The sequence below is a fragment of the Trachurus japonicus genome, chromosome 12, assembly GCF_045865225.1.
Source record: "Trachurus japonicus isolate A0001 chromosome 12, Traja_1.0".
In the NCBI taxonomy this organism is placed as follows: domain Eukaryota; kingdom Metazoa; phylum Chordata; class Actinopteri; order Carangiformes; family Carangidae; genus Trachurus; species Trachurus japonicus.
In genome coordinates, this window is record NC_140918.1 from 2,559,769 (window position 1) to 2,584,524 (window position 24,756).

A 24,756-nucleotide genomic window follows, 5' to 3' on the forward strand; every position below is an offset into this window, starting at 1 on the left:
CAGAGAGAGAAAAGAGAGGGAGATAGAAAAGATAGAGAGAGAGAGAAAGAAAAGAGAGCAAGAGAGGGAGGGGGATATAAAAGAGAGGAAGAGAGAGAAAGAAAAGAGGGGGAGAAAAGAAAGGGAGAGAGGAAATAGAGGGAGGGAGATACAGACAGAGAGAGAAAAGAGAGGGAGATAGAAAAGATAGAGAGAGAGAGAAAGAAAAGAGAGCAAGAGAGGGAGGGGGATATAAAAGAGAGGAAGAGAGAGAAAGAAAAGAGGGGGAGAAAAGAAAGGGAGAGAGAAAATAGAGGGAGGGAGATACAGACAGAGAGAGAAAAGAGAGGGAGATAGAAAAGATAGAGAGAGAGAGAAAGAAAAGAGAGCAAGAGAGGGAGGGGGATATAAAAGAGAGGAAGAGAAAGAAAGAAAAGAGGGGGAGAAAAGAAAGGGAGAGAGAAAATAGAGGGAGGGAGATACAGACAGAGAGAGAAAAGAGAGGGAGATAGAAAAGATAGAGAGAGAGAGAAAGAAAAGAGAGCAAGAGAGGGAGGGGGATATAAAAGAGAGGAAGAGAGAGAAAGAAAAGAGGGGGAGAAAAGAAAGGGAGAGAGGAAATAGAGGGAGGGAGATACAGACAGAGAGAGAAAAGAGAGGGAGATAGAAAAGATAGAGAGAGAGAAAGAAAAGAGAGCAAGAGAGGGAGGGGGATATAAAAGAAAGGGAGAGAGAAAATAGAGGGACACAGAGATACAGAGATAGAAAGAAAAGAGAGAGATACAGAGAGAGAGAGAAAAGAGAGGTAGAGAGACACTGACCCTGGATCAGCTGGAGCTGCTGTTTACTGGAGAGCTCACGCTTTGTTAGGCTCAAACAAACATGGACGCCCTCACACACACACACACACACACACACACACACACACACACACACACACACACACACACACACACACACAGTAACACACACACACACACACACACTCTGTATGCGGCTGCTGAGGTTAAAGCCGTCAGACCTACATACATAATATTTACGGTGGTGGAACGGGGCCTTGAACGTCTCACGGTCAGCGAGACAAGAGGCCGTTGCCGTGACAACGCCGGATGATTGACAGCGTTACATCCACTCTGATCGATCACTGATATCTGCTGGTTATCGATATTAAACTAATATTATTGATCCACAGCTACACATCTATAACCTGTTTGATTCATTTATATCAGTAAAGGATCAATACGTATCATAATAAAAGGTGTTAATGACAGGTTGATAATGTAACGTGTCTGTGGTGATAATAATCCAGATGTTGGGATGCTGACGTGTCTGAAGCTTCAGCCTCACTGTCTGTCTGTCTGTCTGTCTGTCTGTCTGTCTGTCTGTCCCTGTTTCCATGGCGATGAGCCGGAGCCTCTCTCCTCCTGCCACCATCAACACATCAACTTCACTCACAGTCTCATCGCTCACAGCAGCAGGAAGCGACGAGGGGCGATATCAAAATATTAAAATAATGAAATATAAAAAATATTTAAAAAATAAAATATTAAAATAATAAAATATGGAAAAATTTTAATACTAAAATAATAAAAAAATAAAATAATAACATTATATTTCTCCTCCTGTTGCTTCAGTTCTAGATCTTATTCCTTCTTCTCGGCGGCCATCTTTAATGTGTCATCATCAGTTTTTTATCTTTATTCTACAGAGTTGTGTCCTAAAAGTCTGTAAATTAAAATAAACTATATTAGTTCTGGTTATTGATCATTATTTATTGATTAATCAGCTCATTGATCGTCACCGTTCATCCACTTCAACTCTGAACAGGTGATATTATGGTCTGTTCTGTTGATTTAATCATGTTGGTAGAAAAGTTGTTGTTATGGCTCTGAAGCTAATGAGATGTTGACCTGCTTCTGCATGTGTGTGTGTGTGTGTGTGTGTGTGTCTGTGTGTGTGTTTAGCCCCTCCCCTTACACACATGTGCACACACACACACACACACACACACACACACACACACACAGACACAGACACACACACACACAGCAACAGGAAGTGTGTGTTGGTCAGACTCAGACAACAGATAATCAGGTCAATAACTGATGAAATATTTAGTTTGTGTCTGATTGTTGGTGTTTTCTTCAGGGGCCAGAGGGTGTGTGTGTGTGTGTGTGTGTGTGTGTCTGTGTCTGTAATGAGTGTGTGTGTGTGTGTTGGGGGATGGTTGTTGTGTTGTTGTGTCTCTGAGTGAGACGTTTTGTTCCTCCAGCGAGATGCTGCTCTACGTCGGTACCTGCTACACACAGACACACACACACACACACACACACACACACACAGACACACACAGAGACACACACACACACAGACACACACTGCACCTTCCTCCTGGCTGTGTTACATAACTCTGATCCAGCTGTTCAGCCTGAACCAGCTGTTTCACACAGAGGAGAAGCTGCTTCATCACCAACGACGACGACGATGATGATGACGACATCATGGTGATGATGATGATGTGATCTTCTCTTCTCACAACGATCAATACATCGATCAATTATTCATCAACAGAAGAAATGAAACCAGGTCTGTCACCGTTCATCCACTTCATCGACACGTACACAACACAACAACACAACACAACACAACAACACAACACAACAACACAACAACACAACAACACAACACAACACAACAACACAACAACACAACACAACAACACAACACACCGTCCAGTCGTCCTCTATTACATCATCAACATGACTAGGGCTGTCGCTGTCCCGATTAGCATTATTTTGATAATCGAAGCTTCGACGGCCGGGGGGGGGGGGGGGGGGGGGGCGTGATCGTAGCGAGAATAATGAAAGTAACGGCAAACAAACGCTACATATCTCCAACATCAGACCGGTTTCCAGGATGTCAAGTCGCCTACTCTTTTTAATGTAACAACTGCTGATGAGAAGGAAAAAAGGAAGAACATTTTTTTGGGTCAGCCCTAACACACACACACTAGAGGCTGACATTTTATCGGGATTCCCGCGGGAATCCCGTGATTCGGGAGTCAATTTATTTTGAATCACGTGATCGGGACGTGACGGGAAAAAATGTAAACGGGAGTGAACGTGACCGGGAGTCAAAGCGCGACATTCAAAGAAGCACAAGCCAGGATGGTGCGCTCAAAACGGTCCAAAAGTTTTAAGTGTGTGGACTGATGCACACTGCACACCCTCAGTGATCACTGTCCTGGCTCCGTAGAGGTGTACCTAAATCAACATACCGGTAGGGAAACGTTTTCGGCCAGTCAGACTGACTCAGAGGAGTCAGCTGATGCGGCGGCGGCGTAATCTCCACCTCGCATTAAACAGCTGATGCACACCGCACACCGCACACCCTCAGTGATCACTGTCGTGGCTACGTAGCGGTGTGTAACCTGTGTAAATCAACATACCGGTAGGCAATTAAACGTTTTCCTCCAGTCAGAGGAGTCAGCTGATGCGGCGGCGGCGTAATCTCCACCTCGCATTAAACAGGTGATGCAGACAAGCAAAAAATAAAGAAAGAAAAAGAGAGAGAGGGAGAGAGAAAGGACGAGGAGGGCGTTCATTATCACTAATTGAAATAACAAAACAAGACGGTAGATGTGTTGACGCCACATCTACCGTCTTGTTTTGTCTGTCATTCAGCCTGCAGTGCGCTGAGGGAGAGAGAGGGGAGGGGGGATCTATGATGACTGTGTTCATAGAAAAAATCGGGAACAGGACGGGATCGGGAGTGGTTTATTCGGAATTTGAACGGGACAGGATTTTTTTTTTACTTTGTCCCGGGACGGGACGGGATTTTTTTTGCGGGAGCGGGACGGGGCGGGATTGAAAAAACACTCCCGTGTCAGCCTCTAACACACACACACAGATCAGACGTCGTCTTCAATCAGCAGCAACAACGATCAATACATCGATCAATTATTCATCAACAGAAGAAATGAAACCAGGTCTGTCACCGTTCATCCACTTCATCGACACGTACAACACAACAACACAACACAACACAACACAACACAGCGTCCAGTCGTCGTCCGTTACATCATCAACATGAGCCTCAACTGACAATACGATTGACAATGTGTTGTTTTTGTTTGGTTAGAAAACTCACTGTAAAACGGAGACGGTACCGTAACACCGTGATTTTGTTCATTAATAATCAACCAAAAAATATCTGCTAGATTAGTAGAAAAATTAATTGTTTGACTAATTGGAAAACATAGTCAATAGGATAATCAGGAGAAATATAAGCCTTTAGGACGGCTCTGGGGCCTCATTTATCCAAAAGGCTGTAAAAGTGACACTAAATTTTCACATACGTACGGCGAAAAGCCAAACATGGCGTACCGTACACCCACATTTTTTTACACCCTTTTCACATCTATCAACTCTCCGCAATTTCCATTGATAAATCACACCAGACCCAAGAAAACAGGCCTCATATTCTGCCCTCTACACGCCCAAACACAACCATATATGGTCAATGCAAAACAGCACGTGCATATTAAGTAGCCATGTGCGCTCTGGAAACGTGTGGAGTATATAGACGTCAGTGGAAGACGGTAAAGACAACGGATACCAGTTCGATCTGGTACGAGTTCACGGGTCAGAAGTTACGAGTGGCCGTTATAGTGACTTTCACAGGTAAAACAGGTCGGAGAAACACGAGTGGGTTGCCTGGAACGCTACAAAGTCGTAAGTCGTGACTTGAAGCTGTAATTTACGGTTTCAAAAGCCTGCCTGGAACGCAGCATTAGCGAAAACGACCGGATCGCTTACTTCTGCTTTAATTTCACAACGCTTTTAATGTGTCAAATCAAATATAGTTAAAATATACATTACTAATTATAAAATATTTTAGATATCTATTAAAATATGACCAATTATTAATCCGTCAGGGGAAGTGTCATCGATACCAAATGTTTAAGTTAATTATAATCTTTTTTTTTTATTATTACAAAAGACACTCTAGGATTTAAATTCCGACCAATTCAATGCTACGTTAGGTAAATGGACCTGTATCTGAGCATTCACCTTTACTTTGGCGCCACATCTGCCGACACGTTTCATACAGAATCTTTTTATGGAAAGTGGCGGTATTTAGGAATCTTTGCGATCAATTAATTGTGGTGTTTAATACCGTGATTAATTGTGAAAACAAGTAATTGTGACATCCATTTGTCAGAGTGTAAATGTTCAACGTGTCTTTGTGTTGTGAAGTTGAAAGCAGCTGCAGCTCAACTCCACTTAGAATGAAAGTCTCAACTCTGCTGAGCTCTGGCTTTCTAAACCCACACACATGTGATGTGTCTGTCTGCGTGTGTGGGCGTGTGTGTGTGTGTCTATGTGTGTGTGTCTTTGTGTGTGTGTGTGTGTTGACAGTGAGAGGTTAAAGTTCAGCCTGTACAAAGGTTCACTCATCACAGTCTGCTCTTTATCTCCGTTTCACATCTTCAACTCCGTTTGTAAAGTGACAACAACAGGACGGTGCTTCACCTTCATTAGCTGCTGATCCCTCTCTCTCTCTCTCTTTCTCTTTGTGTCACACACACACACACACACACACACACACACACACACACACACACACACACACACACACACACACACAGAGAGAGACACACACACTGTGACAACACTGTCACGCTGCAGCAGGTATGCAGATGTGTAAATATTTAACATGTGAACAGGATGTCAGTGACATTTCTCTAGCTGGTCTGTGGGCATGGGATTGGACTGTGATGATAAGGACGCACACACACACACACACACCACACACACACAGACACACACACACACACACACACAGACACACACACACACACACACAGACACACACACAGAGGGTTGATGGGCTGCGTTTCTACCCGACGACAGGAACTGGATCAGCTGATCCTTCACCTGCAGAACCAGTCAGACTTTAAACCTGTTTTTCTGGCTGCTGGTTAGTTGGACTGAGGGTGTGTGTGTGTTCGTGTGTGTGTGTGTGTTCATGTGTGTGTGTGTGTGTCAGTGTGTGTCAGTGTGTGTGTGTGTGTGTGTGTGTGCAGCCGCCTACAAAACAAATTGAGCAACGTCGAGTGGTTTCCTCCATCCCAGCGAGACTCAGAACATCAGCAGCTGCTTTTAGTTTCACTTTGTCAGACTGAGTCTCTACTGGTTTCTACTGGTTCTATAGTTACCCATCTATCTTATATCTTATTGATCTGTTATTGTTATATGGTTGTTATTATTATGGGGTGTCTGTTTCTTTAACAGCTGGACCTGAGTGACATGTTTTAGTTGCTTCATGCTCAACGACAGTAAACTGAACTGAAGTCAACGACGTGAAACTTCCTCTGTCAGATAAATATGAAAAAGAAAAACAGGAAATTTAGTCCACAGCTTCGGCTCTCGATTCAGCTCCTAAAAATAAAATACATCCAGTTGCTACAGGTCCAGATCAAAACCAGGACTTTCTGTAAGAACTAAATGAGTCCAGAAACTGAACTTGTTCTCTTTTGGTTTCGTAAAAAGACAAAAAGTCCCAAAAAAAACAAAAAACAAAGAGCTGGTGGAAACTCTTGGATTATTATTCAGGACACAGTTGTAGATCTGGAGGAGATCTGGGTCTGGATGAGTTCTGCCTCATTACTGTCAGATAAATTATGTGTTTGTTTTTTTTGCACTTTTCTGCATCTTGTTGCACTTGTGTATATTTATTATTCCTTTACTGAGTGTTTTAATTTTGACCTTTTCTCTCCATGTTTTGTCATATTCGACCGGAGCTGAAGCTGCTTCAGTGGCGTAACGATGAGACTTTACAGGGTTTATTTAGCAGCTGGTGTGATACTGTATGTACAGGTGCATCGCAATAAACTAGAATATCATGGAAAAGTTAAAAGTCAAAAGGCCCCAAACAGCTACTAAGTTCATATAAATGGACAGACTATTCAGAAGGACAACAATTCCATGTTAAAAATGTTTTTTTTCCAATTGGTCTTTTATAATAATCACATTTTTTGAGATTAAATTGAAGCCATAATATAAAAATAAAATAAAATAAATAAAAATGGACTAAATAAAGACATGAAATGCTTCGTTCTGTGTGTAATGGATCTATATATAGAGCCGTCAACTATTTTGATAATCTAATAATCAGTTTGAGTCGTTTTTTAATTTAAAAAAAGTCCAGATTCTCTGATTCCAGCTTCTTCAATGTGAATATTTCTGGTTTCTTTGTTCCTTTATGACAATAAACTGAGTCTCTCTTTGGTTTGTGGACAAAACAAGACATTTGAGGACGACGTCGTCTGGTGGTTTGAGAAACACTGAGTGATGTTTTTCTACATTTTTTTTACATTTTTTTGACCAAACAACTAATCGATTAATCATTTAAATAATCTACAGATTAATTGATAATGGAAATAATGGTTAGTTGCAGCCCTACATCTATATATAATGTGTTAGTTTCACTTTTTGAATTGAATTACCGACATAAATAAACTTTTCCATGATATTCTACTTTATTGAGATGCTCCATATAACACCACGCTGGGTTTTTCACGTCTGAACTACAACAACAGCGTGGACGTCTGTTCTGCTCTGCTGAGGTAACGTGAAATCAAACTTGTCCAACTTCAACTTCCACCAGATAAACCCTGAGCTCTACAGTTTCTACAGAAATGAGGAAATAAAGAGTTGAAATGAGGAGCGAGAGGCCGAAGCTGAGCGGCGAGGTCACAGGAAGCTGCTGACTCAACGTAACCACGACGACGACGATGACACTGCTGCACGCTGGAAAACCGTGTGGAGATGTTGTGAAGAGGAGGAGGAGGAGGAGGAGGAGGAGGAGGAGGAGGAACTAGGGTCTTGAGGAGGTCAAACGGAGCCATTAGGCCTTTAGCAGTGAGTCACCGAGCACACACACACACACACACACACACACACACACACTATGAGAGCTACACAACAACAACAAGAGGAGTCAGTGTGTGTGAGCTGTGTTTCAGCTCATTAATATTCAGAGGTTTTAAAATCTAACTAACTTTTTTGTCATTGTCATAGTTGCCTCTTTGTCTTTTTGTGTTGTCGACACCAGGGCTTCTCAACTAGTCTCACTCTGGGCTCCACATGGTCATTAAGTCACGACCCACCAAGATTTTTTTTTGTTTTAAGCCTTTAAAAACTCATTTAGCTCTTTATTGAGCAAAGTGCATTTCAGAGCACATGAATGAAACTGAGGAGTTACCATGACAACTGCATGTACGGAAGTGAATAAAATAATATCAAACTGCACAAAATGGAGACCAACAAAACGATATATTTGACTTCTAATGCATCTCTGCATTCAGAGCATGTTCACAAAAGTGAATAAATATCAAATTGCACAAAATAAAGACCCACAAAACAAAACAAGATTCACTGCATCAGGCCACATTAATAAGAAACTGATATCTTTGCATTCAGAGCAAATGGAGCAAATAATAAGAAACTGAGGAGGAGCATTACAACTGCATGTGTTCACGTGACGTGTGTCTTTCAAAATAAGTTATTTTTCAAAATAAAAGACATGTCCAACATCAGATGTGCATTAAATATTATTTACTTTTTTGACCAGCTGTCCACGACCCATCCAGAACAGGTCTAGACCCACTTTTGGGTCCCGACCCACCAGTTGAGACCCACTGATCTACATTATTATGTGTAGTGTTGTGTACTGTTATTGAACTGGTTTTATGTTTATGGGACTTGTTATAATCCGACACATTTACATGTTTTTATCCATTAATGTCACTGTCCCATTCAGATAAACAGATAAAGTAAAGTTTGGACTCATTCCTGCAGGTTTCAGTCTCAACTGTTGATATTAAATATAATATAAATCTAATCATCCTGTTAAATGAGGCTGATGTGGTTTATGAGGCGTTCACTGACCTGTGTTGGTTCTATTGACTCATTACATAATAACTAGTTTATCTCTGTTGGTTTAAGGAGGCTGCTCCACTGCTTCCTCATTGAAGCACAACATGCTAACACGCTAACATGCTAACACTGGAGCCAATGACAATAGCAACACACACAGACACACAATCTAATGTCCAACTCTGTCAATGGAACTTATTTCTAAATAGATATCTGGAAGATGAGGGATGAAAATAAAATTACTAAACTGCAAATTAGCTGAAGCTAGACGTCTTGTGTGCATAAATGGGATATTATATATATGTTTTATATATTTCTATGGATGTAGAAGTTCACTTTTTTCTACCTCCTTTCATTCAGGAGTTGCATTATTGTTCTTTTCTGTTCTTTTCTTTTCTTTTTTGATGAATGAAACAAATAAATAAACTAAACATATGGATATTTATGTCGTAGATAGATATATGTGTGTATACAATAGATATATATAAAACCATGATGAGTAGAAAGTGGTGCATACTTTGTCCCACTCCTTTTTCGAACTTATGCGTATTATGATTTGATGGATACTTATATTTTCTTCTTTTTTTTTCATTTTAGACACGTTCGTGTGAAACAAAACTCATTCATTCAAATTGAAAATGACTGTTTGTGTTTCTTTCTTCACATTATTTCCCTTTAAAGAGGCGAAGAGTCTCCACTGCAGGAACTGAGGGGTAGTTTTTAACAGGGGGCAGGCGCAGTTAGCACAACCGCCCCTGAAGGAACTTTTTCTGGGGCTAAATGAGTCAATTTGATTGTTGATTTTGGGGTGAAGTATCCCTTTAATTTACAGGCTGCTAATTAGCTACGTGTTAATGTCTAGAAATATCAATTAATTTCATAGTAATGTGGAGAAATATCGTCAAGAAATAACGATTGATGTGTAGAAACAGAGCAGAAGTAACGGTCGGCTCAATAAACGGCTTAATTGTTGCCCCTTTTTTTGGCTTTTAGGTTGCATTTAACATCCGGCCAGGGACAACGGACGAAAACTAGCCTTGTTGGCTCTAACTCTGGCCCACTTACAGTTTTTCTTTTAACTCTGTTGATTAGTGGTGCACTGTCCCTATGAAATAAACTAATAAATGAAATAAATAAATAAATGAAATGAAATGAAACGGTCAGTTGCAAAGGACTTCTGGCCTTCCCCAAAAAATGTAAAAAAGCATGAAAAGCATGTGTAGTCTTTAGACTTTATGAAAAACATGACATTACTATGAAACTGACGGTTATTTCTACACATTATAAACTATATATACTATATATATATATATATATATATATACTATATATACTGTTATGCTGCACACAAGTGGAACAAAATACCAGCAGAACTGAAAACAGTCCCAACTGTGAGCACTTTTAAATCCAGGTTAAAAACATTTCTCTTTTCACGTGCTTATAGCTGAGAACTTAAAACTTTATCTATTTTCTTTTCTTTTACTTTTATTTGCTCTGTCTTATGCTTCTTTTTTTAATGTTTCTTTTATTTTACTTTTATTTGCTCTCGTTTTTAACTCTGTTTTTAGTGTTTTGTTTGTTTTTATTCTGTCTTATGCTTCTCTTTTTTAATGTTTTGTCTTTATGTAAAGCACATTGAGTTGCCTTGGTATGAAATGCGCTATATAAATAAAGATGCCTTGCCTATATAAAACTATAAAAATGTAGCCGACAGCCTGTCAGTTAAAGGAACATGTCACTGTCTTCGTCCCTCGGAGTCGAATCGATTTGTTTAAAGAACCATCTGTGCAGGTTTCACTGACGTTCCTTCTGTTTTCTCTCTCTGGGGAACTCGGTCACGTCTCTGCTCGTCCCATCTCTCCCCCCTCCTCCTCTCCCATCGCCCCCCCTCCCCAACCCCTCACCCCTCCTCTCATCCCGGCTGCCTCCAGTGTTGCTGTCAAAGTCTCACCTCTCTGCCAGAGGACACGGCCTCGGCCCGCGGAGAATGTGGCAGCAGCACACGATCTGCAAAGTGCCACATTTAACTTTCCCCCCCTCTCCACCTTCAACCAGCACACACACACACACACACACACACACACACACACACACACACACACACACACACACACACACACACACACACACACACACTAAAAAAGTTTGCAGTCCGTTTGCACACGGCCTTTTATCCAGTTCTGCTATTTTCAGGAACCGCTCCTCGTCCTCTCTCCTGTCCTGTCTGACCGACACTTTATTCTCTGATCTTTAAAGGGATACGCCAACATTTTTTTTTTTTTCGTGTCTTGCCTCATTCCTGAGTCCATGACCAGCAGATAGACACCATCCTTTCGACTGTGCGTGCAGTAACAAGGGAGATAGAGCCGTATCGCCCGTAATTAGCTTAGCTCAAATGCTGGAAGTGTATGGGTAGTGTTAGCCTGCCTCCTACCTAAAGTCGCTAATTAGCTTAGCTCAAACACTGGAAGTGTATGGGTAGTGTTAGCCTGCCTCCACCTAAAGTCGCTAATTAGCTTAGCTCAAACACTGGAAGTGTACGGGTAGTGTTAGCCTGCCTCCACCTAAAGTCGCTAATTAGCTTAGCTCAAACACTGGAAGTGTATGGGTAGTGTTAGCCTGCCTCCTACCCGAGCCGAAATCAGCAGTCAGAAGCTGGTTTCATTTTAGCTCTAAACTCTGTAAATATTTCACTTTATCCACATTTCAAACATGTTTAGGTGAGAAAGTAGCCGTTTAGATCAGCAGTGTGTCGTTAATTTGTCTAAATACCAGCTGTTCACAATTTAGTTTGGACGAATTCGGCGCTACTCAAGCTAGCCGTCGTGACCAACGCACTTCCGGTTACTTTCACAAAATAAAACACCCGTTGCCCTTTACATACAGAAAACCATGAGGATATAATTTGTGCTTTTACTTTGAAATAGGAAGCTAACCTACCCTCGATGTAGCTAGCTTGAACCAAAATAAAGCGTCTTTGCTTGAACCCTCCGTTTTGACCGATCTCGTCCCGTTAGCGGCATTTGACCGCTCAAGATGCCTTACCGGAGAGTTTTGTCAGCTCTGAGACGAAGATCGGCCCGCCGGTTTCCGTTTAGAGTTGCTGAAGAGTTTCTCTGATGACTTTAGGTGGAGGCAGGCTAACACTACCCATACACTTCCAGTGTTTGAGCTAAGCTAATTAGCGCCTTTAGGTGGAGGCAGGCTAACACTACCCATACACTTCCAGTGTTTGAGCTAAGCTAATTACGGGCGATACGGCTCTATCTCCCTTGTTACTGCACGCACAGTCGAAAGGATGGTGTCTATCTGCTGGTCATGGACTCGGGAGTGAGGCAAGACACAAAGAAAAAAAATAATGTTGGCGTATCCCTTTAACCATCCCGTCCAAATTACAGTTTTTCTCAGTTGCTAAAACACTAAACCCTGTTGTCTCTTTTGGCAAAACCATCAGCACTTTTCACCTGTTTAGACACAACTTACCAACACATTTTCATTGTGATGCACCTGTGTTGCATAATGCTGAGCACAGGTGGCAAAAGTCAAACACAACTAAAGCACAAGTTGAACACAACAACTCAAAATTAATCACACTTGTGGCTGATGATGTGAGGGAACATAGATATATATAACATACAACATATATAAGCCAGTTGAGGATGAAGTCCTGTGGCCTGACCCAGTACAGAGAAATGATGCTGTGGCTGAGTAATGCACTTCTCATTTCTATATTTTTGTACTTTATTTTTACGTATAGGCTTACTGTATACAAGTGCTACGTGTAAATGCACAGGATTTCTGTTTTTTGTGCTTTTTTTTTTTGCTAAATGCACAGGTTTTTAGTTTTGCAACATGCATTTAGCCTACAGTGAACAATAACCATTTATTTCTACAGCTTCATGTTCTGAGCATTGTGTTTTCTATTTGTCTATGTAGTGTTTAGTGACTGCTCAGTTGTGTTTTTAGTTTTGACTTGACAACACAGTTCAGTTTTGAGCACCAGATTGAACTGTTTTGAGGTGAAAGTCTGAGGTTTTGTGAATGTAGCTTGAAAACTGGGGGGAAAATGGTTTGTGTTCACAGTTTAGAGAAAAGGAGGGAGAGCAGCTTTCAAGAAATGTGTCTTTGCAATCGAGAAAAACTGTAAGAAGTCCTGAAGCACCGCAGCACGACAACCACACACAACACACACACTGAACACACACAGAACACACACAACGCCACCGCTTCGTCCCGTTATGTCGGACCGATATCGCTGCAGTAACAATAACGACCTAAAAGCAAATCTTCATATCACTGCTCCCGGTGTGTGTGTGTGTGTGTCTGTCTGTGTGTGTCTGTGTGTGTCTGTGTGTGTGTGTAGCTGCTTTACTCAGCAGCAGCAGTGTAATAATGCTTTTACAAGTCCATTAGCTGAGGCTTTTATCTCTGCGGCTCCTGCAATAAATAATAAAGCTCACGTCCGCACTGAAAAATCTCTTCATTCACCACATCACAACACACACACACACACACACACTGTTGTTGTACACAAACTACACAAACCACACAAACCATGAGCAGGCAGTTATCAACGTGGAGCAGCAGCAACACTTCGGTAGAAAACAGGAATTGGTATAAATATCGATTTGTCCATCAATTAATTATTCAGATATTTTAAAAACTGTTTCACAAAAACAGCAAAAAACGTGTTAAATTGATTTTTTTTCTCTCACAGAAGCAGTGTGTTATTATTACAGTGTTGTTAAGGCTTGGTTTATTTATGAACGCACAGATTTTGCTGTTGTAACTATTTTATTTTTACACGTTTGTGATGGTGAACTTATTATTGTGCACTGGTCCCACTCATATGGCAGAATAAAAGAAGTTGTGGTGTGTTCTCATCTCATTACAGCCGGTCGTCTTCTTGTCGTCTTAAACTAAATGTATGTATTAGGCTAATACATTATTTCCTGTCATTCATATGCAACATAAGAGTCTGCTGATATACACTCAGATTCAGCACCAACATGAAAATAAGCCGACGATGCTCCTAAAACTGTCTGACCAATAACTGAACGGTATTTGCGGCCATGTGACTTTTGTTGGACCGTGTGAGTTCGGCCTTTGTAAATACAAACTGGACCAAATGAAATATTGCAACAGTGACTACGTTTACATGCAATAACTCTTTCATAACCGGATTATTAGCAATAACACGGTTGCACACGGCCATGTAAACACCAATAACCCTTTTTGGAAAACCAGAATATGCTCATATTGACCCCTGGGTTTCTCCTTTTCTAACCCCAATATCTGGTCATGTCGAAAGGAACATTCATTTGTGATTTCTGCACATGTTCTGTTCGCAAGGAATCTTGATCTTTTGAGTCCAGGAACTACTTGTAAATAATACAAATTGTATTATATTGAAGACAGGTGTACAGACGTTTAATCAGCACTTTTTACACTTCTAATAAATAAACATGTGCTCCGGCCACAGACTGTAGGCTCTGGCTCTTTCCTTCGGTCAGTCAGAGGGTCAGAGATGCCGGAATAACAACTCTAACAACTCCAAATCGCTCTGGTGGACAAGTTGTGAGCTGCACATTCACCACGCTATGAGATAATAACACAACGTTACCACACAGAGTTGTTGTAGAGGGAAATACAGAGACTGTTGATGAAAAACTGTCCCTGAAGGCAACGTGCATCTGCGGTTTTGCATGAATTTCCCTCTAAAACAACTCTGTCTGGCAACGTTGTGTTATTATCTCATAGCGTGGTGAATGTGCAGGTCACAACTTGTCCACCAGAGCGTTGTGGAGTTGTTGGATTGTGTATTTGATGAGTTTGAAACCAAGAAATCCCATAATGAGCCTCCTCTGTAGCGTAGCTCTGAGCAGCTCACGGCTCTGCTCCGCCGTTCTAAAAAATAGCTTGCACCGACAATTAAAGGTAACAAACCTACTGCTATGACTATAGGGATTATGGGCAATGGGCCAATTTGCCTAAATGTTGAACTATCCCTTTAACCTGAACATTGACTACATGTAAATGTAGCCAGTGTCTGGTCCTTGTGTCGGTCTGGATCAGATAACAGAGCTCTAGGCGTGAAGCCGTCCTAACGTATTGATTGGATAACGGTTTATTTTAAGTCGTGACCTCGCTGATCTCCTCTGATCTTCTTCTTCTTCTTTAGCAGGAACCGACCAATCAGATCCTCAGATTAACTCCTCACGTCAACGTCTCAACAACGACACGTGTTCCTCAACTCGATTAACACGAAGAAGCTCAGACAGCGGCGGTGGAGGACGTCCTCACCGGCTGCAGAGGACACTAACACTAACACAACGGGAGGAGAATTCAGACGCTACACGGTCGTTTTCTGAACGTGATCATGTAAACAAACCGGACACATAAAAATAAAATAAGAAAAACCGACACTTGCGGGAACATTTGAGGATGTGATTCTGTGTGGTTGTGTTTCTCGGACAATAAACTGTTGAAATATCTGAAGTTTGGTTTGGTCAGCTACTGTTGTGTGTCCCGACCGTGAGCTGTGGCTATTAGCTTAGCTCGTTAGCTGGTATTTACTACATATTCCACTAGGGCTGCACAATTAATCGAATTTTAATCACGATCACGATTTTGGCTGCCACGATTAAATTAAGATGATCGTCACGATTATTAACATGTAAAAAAACGGGCTGTGCTGCATATCAAATCAAGCGCTTTCTCAACCAATAGTCCGCCAACCACCAGGGGGCGAACGAGAGGTCAGGGCTCCATGAAGCTGCCTAACTAACAAGCGAGCGCTTCCTCCCTTTACATGTTGTTTACAGTCCAGAGTGTGTGTCCCAGCCGGTCTGCACCTTCAAATGCTGCTGTACTGTCACCTTCTGTGCCCGGTGTTACGTCTCACTCAGACTGTATGGATCTCACTCTGCAGTGAGAGTGAGATGATGTCGGCAGCAGACGGTGACAGTAGACATGACGTGTGTCTGTGTCTGGTCAGTCAGCACCTCAGGCTGTCTACTGTCGCCGTCTCGCTCTGGATCGGATCGAGGTCGGGCTGCGGGGTGGTCTCAAAGCTGGACCGAGACCCCGTCACCCCACGCGGCCGTTTTGGTGTTAATTACATACGTCGTGTAAATAAAACGTTCCGACCGTGATCATAACGGCCGGTAACGGCGATCTATGGCCGTTTTGGTGGCAGCACAGTTGAGCTAGGCCGACCTGCTGGACGCTGCCTGTGTGAAAACACTTGGTCTGTTCATTAAATGTTTTTAATTCGTTCCAAATTGCTGCTGAACCACCCGTGCTGTGCTTTGGTCCATGCTAGACAGACTCTTGCCCACACATCTCTGTGTATCATTGATGGCAAAAATTAATTTTTACCTATAGCCTACTTTGAAATTACATTTCAGAGCCTGTACTTTCTTACTTTTATTTGAGTAAAGGAGTTGAATCAGCAGCTACTTCTACCAGATTTATTTTTTATTTTTTGTTTTTTACACAAGTATCTGTACGCTACTGTACAGAATGACACCTCTGCACTCTGCAATGGCATTTATTTTTCGCTAGCCCTTTGTCTTGGGTAAATTTTATTTTAGGCTATTATTTATTTTTATTTTACGTTTTATTTTGAACTGAAAGCCTTGTTCACATAGCCTATTGTTTGTTTCAAATAGAAAGTGCAATAAAAACATGTTTTATCCAACATAATGTATAATCGTGATTAATAATCGTGATTTCAATATCGACAAAAATAATCGTGATTATCATTTTGGCCATAATCGTGCAGCCCTATATTCCACTACCATTTCTTTATTAGGTTGATTTAAAAGGATAGTTCACCCAAAATTGAATTTTTTACTCATTATCTCCTCCCCCTCATGGTGACTAAGGGCTGGGAGAAGTTTCAGAGTCCTCCGTGGCTTCTCTGAGTTACAGGGGGTCTCGGCGTAGCAGTGCATGTCCATATGACGGTTGCAAATGGATACCAACTGTCTTCGTAACAAAAAGACACACCAAAAAACATCCAGATACCTCCATGCTGCTCGTCTGTAATGTCCGTCTTGTATTGAAGCCCCGAAATGCGAAATTGTTCAGAAAAAAATTAAATAAGTCTATGTTTCAAGCTTGTTTTGTAGCGGAAGCTCCTCTTCCCGGCGTTAGTAATCGCACTCAATACAAGGCGGACATGTTTTTTGGTGTGTCTTTTTGTTACGAAGACAATTAGTATCCATTTGCAACCGTTATATGGACATGCACTGCTACGCCGAGACCCCCTGTAACTCAGAGAAGCCACGGAGGACTCTGAAACTTCTCCCAGCCCTTAGTCCACATGAGGGGGAGGAGATAATGAGTGAAATTTGAATTTTGGGTGAACTATCCCTTTAATGCTGCCTGTTATTGTTGGGATGCTGCTGCCCAACTCCTGCTGCTCAGGCAAACGGAGCCAAGGCAAATACGTCTGAGGAGTTTATTGGTAAATAACCTAAAGAAATCGTAGCTAACATGCTAATTAGCTTGCTCTTGCTCAACTGCATTGCATTGTGGGATACATACAGGAGTAGAAAGTAGTGTACGTCGCTTGTTCACTCAATTTTGCGGTGCATTGTGGGTGTTTTGTCGTCCACTACAGCCACAGAGAATTCAAACAACACAACAAAATGGCGAACACACACGATATAGTTGGTGCGCTAGGCTACATCCGTGATAGGAGGAGATTTACAACACAACACAACACAACACAACACAACACAACACAACACAACACAACACAGCTTCAGTGTGTATGAAGGAGAGTTGAGTTGAGCGCAGCAACTGATCGATACGGATCAATCCTCCCATGCAGCTGCAGTGGAACCTCGACACAGCAGCTTCATACAGAGTTATAGATCCCACACAAGTGCTTACCGATGATCCAATAACAACAAGAGTCCTCAATTAGCCGCTTTGTTTGGAGGCTGCAGCCCGAGACTGGAGGCCTCCTGTGTGTGTGTCAATGTGTGTCAGTGTGTCTAAGTGTGTGTCAGTGTGTATCAGTGTGTGTCAGTGTGTATCAGTGTGTGTCAGTGTGTGTATGAGTGTGTATCTGCTCCTCCTCTGGTCCCAAAAACCATTCAAACACATCAGTGAATGTCACTGTTGCTCTGGTGACACGTTCCTTCATCACCAGCAACACACACACACAACCATACACACACACTGCTGGTTTACTTAGACTTAGCCGCACAAACACGCACACACATGTCGTCCTGTTGGCCCAAATACTCAATCAACAAAAACCAGGTCTGTATCAATCCGCTGCTGAAAATAGTCCCTGCTTCTTCCTCCTCCTCTCTGCTTCTGGGAAACAACTGAAAACCAAAACTCCACATTTATGAGCTGGTTTTTAAATTAAAAAAAACAGAAGTCAGACTGACACACGGATGTATATTAACACACACACACACACACACACACACACACATATGATGTAAGTGTTGTTTGTGGCCTGAGCAGTGGAGCTTGATGATGTGGCGGTCGGAGCGGTCGGAGCGTCGGGATGAGATGAGATGAGATTAACTTGCTGATTAACTGGTGATCAATTAAACACCTTGTTAACCCTCTGGGGGGTCGTTTTCCCGCTGACGCAAAGAGACAAATTAAAGTTGTGTTGATCTGATCGCCTCAAACTAATTAAGTCCACTGCAACTTTATCACCTGACCACTTCACTGCGGCTGGGAAAACACAGCGTCACACAGCACCGCACATTATCTACACCGAGCTCATCTTGTTCAGACACTGAGCTCATCTTCTTTATAAACTGCTGTGTTTTCCCCACTGCAGTGAAGTGGTCAGGTGATAAAGTATACCTACCTATCTTTATTCTTTTTATATAAATCCTAAATTCTATATTGTATGTGTATTTTCTTTTTTTCTTTAGTCTTATCTTATCAAAAATGTTACTGTATCACAACCTTTTACTATTTTTTTGTACCTTTGTCCAGTTCCTTGTGCTGTAAACTGACCTTCGCTGCTCTTATAATAAAATAAAAAAAAACACCACATTTCTGATTCTGATTCTGACTCTTTCTTATTAATGAAGCTGCACAAAATTATAATGTTTAATATGTTAAATATGATCCAGACGCACAAGAGCAGCCGTGTTGAACAGGGATGTCACGATTATAGACGTTCTTGGTACGATTATTGTCAGAGAAATAGTCACAATTATCACAATTAAATAATTTTACAACACTATGGATGTGTAAAATCAAATATAGTCAAAATATAATTGCATTACTCATTATATAAACTAAATATTTAAAGTATCTATTAATATATGACCAATTATTAACCCTTCAGAGGAAATATTCAAGTGTTTTAAGTTTTTTTAAATGATTTTTTTCCCTTGCAAATGACGCGCTAACATTTAGGCTACATTTTAAAGCGGTTATTGTGTGACTTTGTTTTCGTTCTGTGCGTATTGTGCTAACGTGGTTCCAACACCATCTTTTTTGGACAGTGACGGCTTTAAGGGAACCTTTACGATTAAATAATTGTGGCGTTTAAAACCGCGATTAACAGTGAAAACAATTCATCGCTACATCCATACTAGTGTTGTATTATATCTGTAGTGTCACTGCTGATGTGTGATCCAAACATCCAACCGAGGAGAAGTCGTGCATTATTCGCCAATTGATGGTTAACACAGATACAATAGAAATCTGATAGGTCATGTCACGTTCACTGTTCACAACCTGTGACAGGACGTTGTCGTCGTGTTGCCTTCAGGTTCCTGCAGGTTCAGGCCATTCACAAAAGGTTTGCAGCTCGTGTAATTCGAAGCACATGGGCTGAAATATGTGACAATCCTGGAGCGGCGGCCGTGTGAATCTCTCAAACAGAAAGAGAGAGAAGAGAGAAAAGAGGGAGGAGGAGGAGAAGAAAGAAGAAAGCCGAGGCCGAGGCCGAGGAAGATTGTACATTAGAGAAATAATGTTGAGCAGTTTGATGTTAACCTGCGGTGGAGGAGAAGAGCCGGGGGGGGGGGGGGTTCATTACGGAGCTGCTGGGACCGAGATGAGTTTCTTTTAAAGCTTCCAGCAGCAGCAGCAGCAGCAGATAGACGGATCAACCAGGTATTTATCTGCTCCTAAAAACTCATTTTAAAAGGGACATTGTGTAACTAACTTCTCCTGTTATCTATTCAGGAAAATCAATTATTTGGTTCAAAAGTCTGTTTTTTCATTAATCAGTAATCCCCCCCCCCCCCCATCAACAAACTGATTGAAGTGTTCCTTTCAGCTCTGAATTAGCCGTTCATATCATTCATATATCCACCACTTTCCGGAGAATGAGGCTGGGTGTCGCCATGACACTCCATTCCACCGTTACTGTATTGTTGATAGCATAGACTGGTTGATAGACATTGGCCGTGATGACAATGAGTTTTTAGCTTTATGTTACATTTTCACGTCACTATATCACCGCTGCGACTACTCTGTTTATGAAGTCTACAAACAAACATTTTAGATTTTAGATTAGCTGGTTAGCTGTTAGCCGTTAGCAGTGTCAATAAACAATAACTCAATAAACGGTCCATGAAAAATATATTTTCTCCAGCGGATATCCTAGTTCCAACATGACTGAGCTAACTGGAGTAGTTTCATGTCGTGTCCCACAACGGGAGGGTTTTAACAGCTGACGTCCTGATGTTAGCTTAGCTGCTGGTGTTAGCTGTCAGCAGCAGCAAAGCTAACAACTACGATAATAACCATGAGTAATTACAAAAACATGCACACAGAAATAGTAATGTTTGTTCAATAATTAGTTTTCTAGACTTAACAAACATCAGATTTAGTCAAAACGGTTTTGGCAGCCCGGAGCCCCCACATTTGGTAGCTACCTACACCGGTGGCTAACGCTACCAGTTAGCCGCTAACGCTACCAGTTAGCCGCTCGCTAGAATGCTACTAAAACCGACTTCCGTTGTGGTGTGACGCAATGGATCATGGGAAAATAAAGTGGTGGATACATGGAGCGGGTAAGCTCGGTGCTGGCTGCCATGTGGTGTCGCCATGTTTTTACGTTCAGTGGCAGCGTGACGGTAGGTAACCACGGAAACTCAGCGGAGACACCGGAGCTCGTGAGGAGGTCACCGCGGTAACGCAGTGAGGAGGAATGGAGCGTTACACTGATGCTGCATTCACCTGCAGTCGGGCAGACGGCCGTCGCTAACAAACCAGATGTCATTTTAGTCACAGAAGTCCAGAGAAAGACGGTAAAACAATACGACATCGCCATGACAACATATTGTCACGTGTGTTGTTTTGCCTCGTGCTGACGGACCACTTGTTTACATAGAGGCTTGTTTATGCCGTTACGTGCAGCAGCTGTCGTCCGTCTGCTGTCTGCCCAATTTCAGGTGAATGCAGAATGAAAAATACGATTGAGTTGCTTGTGATATACAACCACAACGCTAGATGGGAGGAATTCCTACACAATGTACCTTTAATGTCCTTTAATTAACTCATTTTCAGTTGGAAGGATCAACAGGTTCATCATCACCAAGAACCTACAACACACGTTTGTGCGTCGATAATAAGTGTTTAGGTTGTGATTAATAAAAGTGAAGCTCGGTGCGGCTGTAGTTGTGTTTCCATTTGCACTAGAAACGCACAAAACCTAAATATCGCAATAAAAAACAGGTAATGGAAACAGCTATGTTCGGAAAAACCTCTCAAACATCAACAAGACAGTGTAATGGAAACACTTTTTTCGTATTTACACGTCGCCCGAGCTCTGATAAGTTGTTAAATCACAAAACGCAAAATGTTTTGAACGTCCATCTTCCTTAAAACTATGAGAACTAATGGGATGTTGCTGTTAAAAGTCTGTTCTTCATTCACAAGAAGTACCGTTTCCACCCAACCTGGTTATTTTAATAAAACTGTGAGAGGTTCAGTCTGGTAATAACTCAGGCGGTGTCACACAGTAACACGTCCCTGTGAAACAACCAAACAATAGTTCCTTCTGTTTGTTACAGTCCTGAGACCTTCAGACTTTAAGCAGGGCTCCAGTCTGACCCTAATTGGAGCATTTTGTGACAATGCAAAGTAATTACTTGATCTACTTGCGCATGTGCGACCAGTAAATTTGCCAATTTTTTTGCCAACACTGGTTAAACGTGAAAAGGAATCTGTCATTAAAGGCGACAGGCCAGTGTGTGTGAAGAACGGATCAGGAATGAAAAGGAAATAATGAACATTTGCTTAGCGAGCTGATTTGCATTTGCTTGCACTCCTAAAATGTTAAGTTAAGTTAGCAGCCGCTGTGTCACAATGAACTACGGCTCAAAAAAAACCACCTGTTAATAAAAACACCTGCAAACAGCAATTGTGCTCATTCAAAATTTTGAAAAATATGGTTTTTATTTCGAGAAAACCAGTAATAGAAACCGAGGTGTCGGCGCCTTCGGTGCCTTTAAGGTCTCACACCCCGAGGCTCAAACAAGCAAGTGTTTAAATTTACACACCGCGCATGAACAACAACAACCACCAACATCTCAATAACCAAATTTTAACCACATCCTCTCCAACCAAGTCTCAGGCTGAAGCTGAAGCTGACTGTCACTCTGTCACTCTGTCACTGGTCGGAGCTGACGCCTGCACGGCTGAGACGAGCTGCACAGTACGAACAAAAGGACGTGCAATTATGTGTAGATGTTGGTTTGGTTTGGTGGGAGGGGTGTTATTTAAATCTGGTTTTAGCAATTATATTAAGTCATTAAATTGTGCACAAAATGTTTTATGGCTGAGAGGTGGATGCTGTAATTTGGTTTTGTTCTGTTTACTACGCTTGGTTAATGAGGCACAGGTCGACATGTTCAATAGATCTACATGTATGTAGGAAAATATTAGAGCTGCGACTAAGGATTATTGTCATTATCGATTAGTTGTCTGGTCAATAAAATGTTGTAAAACATCAATCAGTGTTTCCCAAACCACCAGACGACATCGTCCTCAAATGTCTCGTTTTGTCCACAAACCAAAGAGAGACTCGGTTTATTGTCATAAAGGAACAAAGAAACCAGAAATATTCAACGTTGAAGAAGCTGGAATCAGAGGATTAGTCGTTTGGTGTAGTTTAATAATCGATTATTGTTCGATTCGTTGTTGCAGCTCTGGAAAATATTCATAAATGTATTGTTTAAAAATGAGGTTTTGGCTGTAGTCTGGTCTGAGGGCCTAGTCTAGTGAGAACAGTGTGGAGGAGCAGAGGAGGAGGAGGAGGGGGTTTCAGATCAAGAGCTGCAGATACTGATAGTGCAACTGCATCAAAAGGGGCTGACACACACACACACACACACACACACACGCACACACACAGACACACACACACAGACACACACAGACACACAGCCGCCATGAATATGTGGCACATGCAGCAGAAGACACGTCTCTGATCAGTGGCTGCAGGTGTGCGGCCTGTGTGTGTGTGTGTGTCTGTCTGTGTCTGTGTCTGTGTGTGTGTGTGCGGCCTGTGTGCGTGTGTGTGTGTGTCTGTGCACGTGCATGTGTGTGTGTGCGTGCGTGTGAACATCTATAGCCTATCACTGACAGGACACAATCAACACCTGCTAGACACATCACATCAATAACCCTGAGAAACATCCTGCACCTGAACTGAAGCTGCTGCAGGTGAAAAGGATGCTGAATGTGTGTGTGTGTGTGTCTGTCTGTGTGTGTGTGTGTGTGTGTTTGTGTGAAATGCACAGTGGTTGTTTAGGTGACATCACGGAGCATGTTTGCAGTAATGCCAATTTCAGAGCCTCTAGTCTACACACGGATATTTGACTTGGCCTCCCAGACACACACACACACACACACACACACAGGTCTGCCTGCATCTCATCTCCCTATAAGGCTGCAGTATAGCATGCACACAACACACACAGAGACACACACAGTCCACACACACATGCATGCATCTATGCATTTGACAGACATGAAGGTGTATGTGTGTGTGTGTGTGTGTGTGTGTTGTTGTGTGTGTTGTGTTACCTGGGCTCGGGCAGGATGATCTTCTTGCTCGCCCTGGCCGCTGGAGTCGACTTGCTCTTCTCCATCGCCATCAGATAACTGACATCGGCGAGAACCGCTTCGAGGTCCGCCATCTTTCCACCCAAATCAATCAGTAATAATAAAATAAAATTGAAAAAATAAAAATAAAAAATAAAACTAAACAACCGGGGCTGGAGGTGTTATTATTATTATTAAGAGATGGAGGGGAGGGGGAAGAAGGGGAGAAAGGGGGGAAGGAAAGGGAAGAGGGGGGAAGGAAAGGAAAGGGGAGGGAGGGAAGGAGAGGGAAGGGTAGGGTGGTTGTTTTTTTTTGTTTTTAGGGGAATAAAAAATATCGTCCTCCTCCTCCAGATGTGACCAACATCCAGGACCGGGGATCGCTGTCTCTTATCTCCGGTAGGTAGGCAGGTCTAGGTCTAGGTATAGTCTCCCCTTCGGTAAAGGTAACGGTAGATCCTGGTGCTGCTGCGGCTTCAGTCTCTCCTCTTCTCTCCTCTCTCCTCCTCTTTCCTCTCCTCTTTCCTCTCCTCAGACTAGTACCACCATCGTTTGTGAGAGAGAAAAGGGGAAACTGAGGAGGGAAGACATCTGGGTGACAGGTTCCTGGAGAAATGACAAGTCACGAGTAGGAGAAAGAAAAGAGGAGAAGCGAAGCAAGGGCCTGCTGCCTGCGAGATCACCGTGCCTCCTGGAATAATCCCATTTAGTAGTGCTGCAAGTGCACACACACAGAAAAAATAATAATAATAATAAACGATGCAATCCTCCTCTTCCT

General features: G+C 42.1%; 1 protein-coding gene across 3 annotated transcripts in view; it reads right to left on the reverse strand.

Moving 5' to 3' along the window:
* The window catches only part of grk3 (G protein-coupled receptor kinase 3), a 104,690-nt gene extending 80,503 nt beyond the window's left edge, over positions 1 to 24,187 (reverse strand). For 2 of the 3 annotated variants that reach the window (XM_085792586.1, XM_085792587.1), the window contains exon 1: positions 23,961 to 24,187. In XM_085792586.1, coding sequence (XP_085648712.1) covers positions 23,961 to 24,073 — 113 coding nt within the window. In that variant the 5' untranslated portion in view covers positions 24,074 to 24,187. The remainder of the gene's footprint in view (positions 1 to 23,960) is intronic. The other variant, XM_085792588.1, reaches the window with a different exon arrangement.
* Between the last annotated feature and the right edge of the window lie 569 nt (positions 24,188 to 24,756).